This window comes from Otolemur garnettii, unplaced genomic scaffold (assembly GCF_000181295.1).
Source record: "Otolemur garnettii isolate 467f Iridium unplaced genomic scaffold, OtoGar3 scaffold00016, whole genome shotgun sequence".
Taxonomy (NCBI): Eukaryota; Metazoa; Chordata; class Mammalia; order Primates; family Galagidae; genus Otolemur; species Otolemur garnettii.
The window spans coordinates 7,617,747-7,622,848 of NW_003852411.1; the positions used below are offsets into that span (position 1 = coordinate 7,617,747).

The 5,102-nt window shown below is 32.0% G+C and overlaps 1 protein-coding gene across 1 annotated transcript in view; it reads left to right on the forward strand.

Annotated features, from left to right (window-relative positions):
* The first annotated feature begins 557 nt into the window (after positions 1 to 557).
* PDC (phosducin) overlaps positions 558 to 5,102 on the forward strand; it is a 6,747-nt gene continuing 2,202 nt past the window's right edge. The window contains exons 1-2 of the mRNA XM_003785616.2: positions 558 to 636; positions 2,996 to 3,147. Of these exons, the coding sequence (XP_003785664.1) occupies positions 576 to 636; positions 2,996 to 3,147 (213 nt within the window). The 5' untranslated portion in view covers positions 558 to 575. The remainder of the gene's footprint in view (positions 637 to 2,995; positions 3,148 to 5,102) is intronic.

The following is a 5,102-nucleotide window of genomic DNA, read 5'->3' on the forward strand; positions in this document are numbered from 1 at the left end:
GCTTACTATCACCCAAAGCCTTATCATAATCCTATTGTTATTTTAAATTTTTTAACCTAAAGTAGACATGGAAATTTTTAACCACCAATAATACTACTGAAAACCAAATGTTGATCGTATTTTTAAATGACCAATACATTTTATACACATACATAAAAGATGAAAACAGATGTATAAAGCAGTTACTTACCATGTGTTAGCATCTATCCATGCATATTAATCCAGATAATTTAAAGATAAACAAGCAAATAGGTTAGATTTGAGTGTGGACTAAAAGTAAATAGGTTGTATAGGAGAACATAAGGGAATTTCCTATGAATAAAACTCCATGAGCTTCTAGTGATTTTAGATGTATTTTAGCTTCTCAAAAATACTATTGGCTTAGCTACTGGCTATTTTCATTTGCTTGGTGGGTAACTTTGCTATGAAAACTTAATGATCTTTAACCTACTATGGAATCTAGCATTAGGGGACTATAAATATACAAATACGTTCATATGAATGTACATCCTGAGATTCGTCTGTCATTGTTACCTCTGTTCATCCTATAGATTATAACAAATCCAATCTCTAAAATGGAAGAAGCCAAAAGCCAAAGTTTGGAGGAAGACTTTGAAGGACAGGCCACACATACAGGCAAGTAAAACTAGAAGGAAAAATAATTATTAAACTAGAAATAAATCTGAAAATAGCTAACATTCTCATTTGCACTATTTAGTAGTGAATTTAAGTAATATTTTCATATGGCTTGATAGAATACAAAACATTTGAGTTGGTAAATTAATTTGAAATCAAATAACTCTTAAAACAGCTTTATTTAGATGTCAAAGAGTAAGAAAAACACTAATTATCGATTATTCCTTGATGTTTAGCTATCACCGAGCCTTCTCTATTTGCACTATAATTAAGCCATTACCCCTCTCCACACTCCTCCCCAGTGCAGACTTCTACTGTGAATAATAGTAGACTAGAAGATAAATTATCTTTAATTTTAATTTTTTTAATCTAAAATAAAGGGAATGATAAAACATTCCTGAATCAAATGAATTTCAGAAAACCTAAGACTTCAATTCATTGCATTTAGAACTTGTTTTTTTTTTTAATTTGATCAATTACCTATGGCTATCTCTGTGCCACTACTGAAAGCCTGAAAATTAACTATGACTTAAATTTTAAAATTCAAGTTTCTTTTTAACTTTATTGACTCTTGTTTGACTAGTAAGTCCTCTCTCTTTTAATTTGCACTGACATCATTGAATTAAGCCATACAAAAATGTGTGGGAATTCATGTTATACATAAATGTAATAGGAGGAATATCTTTCTAAGTATAATACAAAACAAAAACATTTTTTTGAATGACTGATAAATTCAATTAAAAGAAAGAAGGAAAGAGAGATGGACAGAGAGAGGGATAAAGGAAGAGAGGAAAGAAGAAAAGAAGGAAGGGAGTAAAATTAAAAAAAAAAAAAAAACTGGGGGAAACATTTGTAAGTCAGTCGACAAACCAAGGGTTAACTTTGTGATACATATTAAGAGCTCCTACAAATCAATAAGAAAAAACCAACAACTGAATCAAATAATAGGCACAAGTTAGGAAAGACTATTCACAGAGTGCTGGGGGAGAGCAAGAAAAAAGACACTTATAAAGTTAGAGCTATAGTGATATTTTTTCACAGACGTGGTAAAAGTAATAGCTTTTTTGTCACCCTCAGACATTGCTAATAGGAGTGTAAATTGGTGCAATTTCTGTAGGGGTATTCTAGCAATATCAAAATTAGAAATGTATAAGCCCTTTCACCAAGCAGTTTTACTTATATAACCATAGACACACCTACACAGATAGAAAACACTGCATGCATGAGATTCTTCACTCAGCATCACATATCGTAGAACAAAATGTAGACAAATGTACACCAGTGAGAAACTGTTTTAAGTATTTTATGTCTATGCACACAATGGAACACCATGCCTCCATTTTTAAAATAAGGACGAACCTCTCTATGGGTGGATACAGAAGAAATTTCTGAGATATAATATGAAATGGGAAAAGTAAAGTAGAGAAAAATGTACATAAAATATGTTACTATTATCATTTTTAGAAAATGGGAAGAGTCTTATTTCTAAACATGTGAGCACACATACATATGCATATTTTCTATATTCATAAAATACACATATATCTGAAAGATGGATACTACATAAGAAAACAAAAACCTTTGATTGCCTAAATATAGTTAATATAATATATAAATATAAATAAATTTTTTAGGCAATATGGAGGAGAAAGACAATATACAGACATACAGAATATAATGTTAAAGTTATAGCTATGGCCAAGATTTAGTGCAGGATATTCAACTTAATGCTGTTTGTTTTTAAGAATTTAAGACCCTGTGCTGAGCACTGTTGTTATCAGATCAACTGAATATCACAATTCTAGGTGGTTCATCCTTTATTTAATCAGATTTTCCTTAACCTGCAAATTCTACCCTTTCTACATTTTTAAAAGACTATTACAATGTTAGAATGAGATGCATATGTAAGGATTTTCTTAAAGCCATTTTAGTTTTGTTAAGGTCAGGCCTCCTTCTCACTGGTTGTCTTTTACATGTTATTGCTGTTTCTCTGACAGTCCCAGTTCCTTTTATGAACTAATATAGTGCCAAGTTAAATTTATTGCAGAGGTTTCTTTCTTACATAATAACAGTGCTACTTTTCTAAAAGTCTAGTTTTCTCTCTATGCTCTAATTTTTAATATATTTACCCCAAATTTTTCCCAACAGTTCAAAGTACATAATTTATATTTTCTTTAATTTCAGAAAGGTGATTTGCCAAAAACCCATTTACCAAGATTAATGTAGGAGAATATTTTTATCACCAGGGCAGTGTTTGTGTCTGACGCAGGAGATGGTATCCATTCCCGATACTCATTTTAATTGGGTAAATAGTCCTTTAAAAAAAAATGGAAACAATTTATTTTTAATTTTATCCCAGGACCCAAAGGAGTAATAAATGATTGGAGAAAGTTTAAATTAGAGAGTGAAGATAGTGATTCCATCCCACCCAGCAAAAAGGAGATTCTCAGGCAAATGTCTTCTCCTCAGAGTAGAGATGACAAAGAGTCAAATGAAAGAATCAGCAGAAAGGTAAGATAAAAAATCAGTAATAAACCATTTACAGTATGTTTTCTAGATGAAATCATTCTAAAGGATCACTTTATAAAATGTATAGATTGCAGCATTGTTTATATTGGCAAAAGAAAAAAAGATGGAAATGAAGTGAATGGCTAGCCAGGTTTTCCATCCTAAGAAATCCACATCTGGCTCTTAGAAGAATGACTTACAAATACATAAGTTAACCTAGGGACATTTTCACAACACGAGAAAGCAGAAGACACCTCTGTATGTATTTCTGTGATTATGATTTACACAACTAAAAATGAGTTTGTATATATGAAAGTACAGAAAGACACTCACCAAGTTGACAATGTGGGTAATTTGAAAGGATGAGATCGGGAGAAGAGAAGAAGAAAGTGAGCAAAATGAGCCACAACTTTTTCCTAAAACATGATATCCATAAGTATTAAGGAGTATTTTAATTTAAGTTTTATAATAGGTGAGTCTATGTGCATAAAGAGATACATTAAAAAACCATCCTAAAATTTTAATGGAGAGTATCTCATAGTATTAGAGTGGTGAAATTCCAGTATTAGTTACTTTCTTCCTTTAGGCCATTTGTGAATCTTCATTATTACTATGTGTTATTTATAGAATAGTAAGAATGACAATATAAGTACCCATGAATTTTTGTCATGGGGAAAAATCACTTAAATGGATTATTTATCCCCAGGCCAGAGTGTATATGAGTTGTTGTATACTGATCAAAATGCATATTGCTATATGCCTTTTCCCAGGCTTCTGGCCATTGTATTATAAAAATATGCAATTCTAAGATTTGGAAGAGGGAGAGGTTGGTTCTTTCACTGAGTCACTATAGAAGGGAGATAAGACAAATTTTCCCATCTGAGGAATTGTGACAAACCTCATTCACTTGTTTTAAAGAGATGTGAAGAGAAAATAAATGTAACAGTGTTTGAAACATGTAAAATAATATCCAAATGAGACATATTATAATTATTAAAAATTTTGTACAAAGGCTAAACTTTAGAAATGTATCTGAATGCCTAATTTATCTGTATATATGAATATGTAAATGGAACAAATTCTCACAGGAACACTCAAATGCATCTTTAAATCAATATTTGTGTGGTTTGGTCTGTTAAATTAACAAAACCATGGTAGCAATTTAAAAACTTTACAAAACATTTAACAATTTTCAGGGTTAAAACAAACTAAATCAACATAATAAGCTGAAGATAGAAAAAGATGTATAAGAAAGAGAATGAGGATATTAAGAAAACAAATATAAGAAACAGAAACAAGAGAAAGTGGTAATGAAAGCATCAGACACTTTTACTTACCCCGAATCACAGTATCTTCTTTTTGTAAAATGATATTAATAATACCCTAGAGATTATTTGTGATGATTAAATAATCTAAGACATGGTTTTAGTTTTTTAGTTTTAATTTTTTCCATAAACATTAGTTTCTTGCCTTCTCTATTCCCCCCTACTTTAAAAATTGACAGCAGCAATTTGACAGGTTAAGTGATGATAAGGCCTTGGTAGATAATCTCCTGTGGGACAATCTAACTTCCATAGCTCTGGGCTGCTCCACATCTGCTATGTATTAATCATACCATGTCCTAGTTTTCCCTTATGTGTCTTTTTTATGGGGGGCGGGGAGTGAGTGCCTAACATTCTGTTAAATACATTAATAATGGAGGAGCTGTTAAGAAAGGCTGTGCAGGTAATTTTATAAAAAGTGGTTACTTTGGAAAATTAAATTTAGGTCTTTTCTCACTTTTGGCCTAAACCAGGGGATAACAGTAACCTGGAGGACTGGCTCGGCACCTGTGGCTCAAGCAGCTAAGGCACCAGCCACATACACCTGAACTGGCAGGTTCGAATCCAGCCCAGGCCCGCCAAACAACAATTAAGGCTGCAACCAAAAAATAGCTGAGCACTGTGGCTGGCACCTGT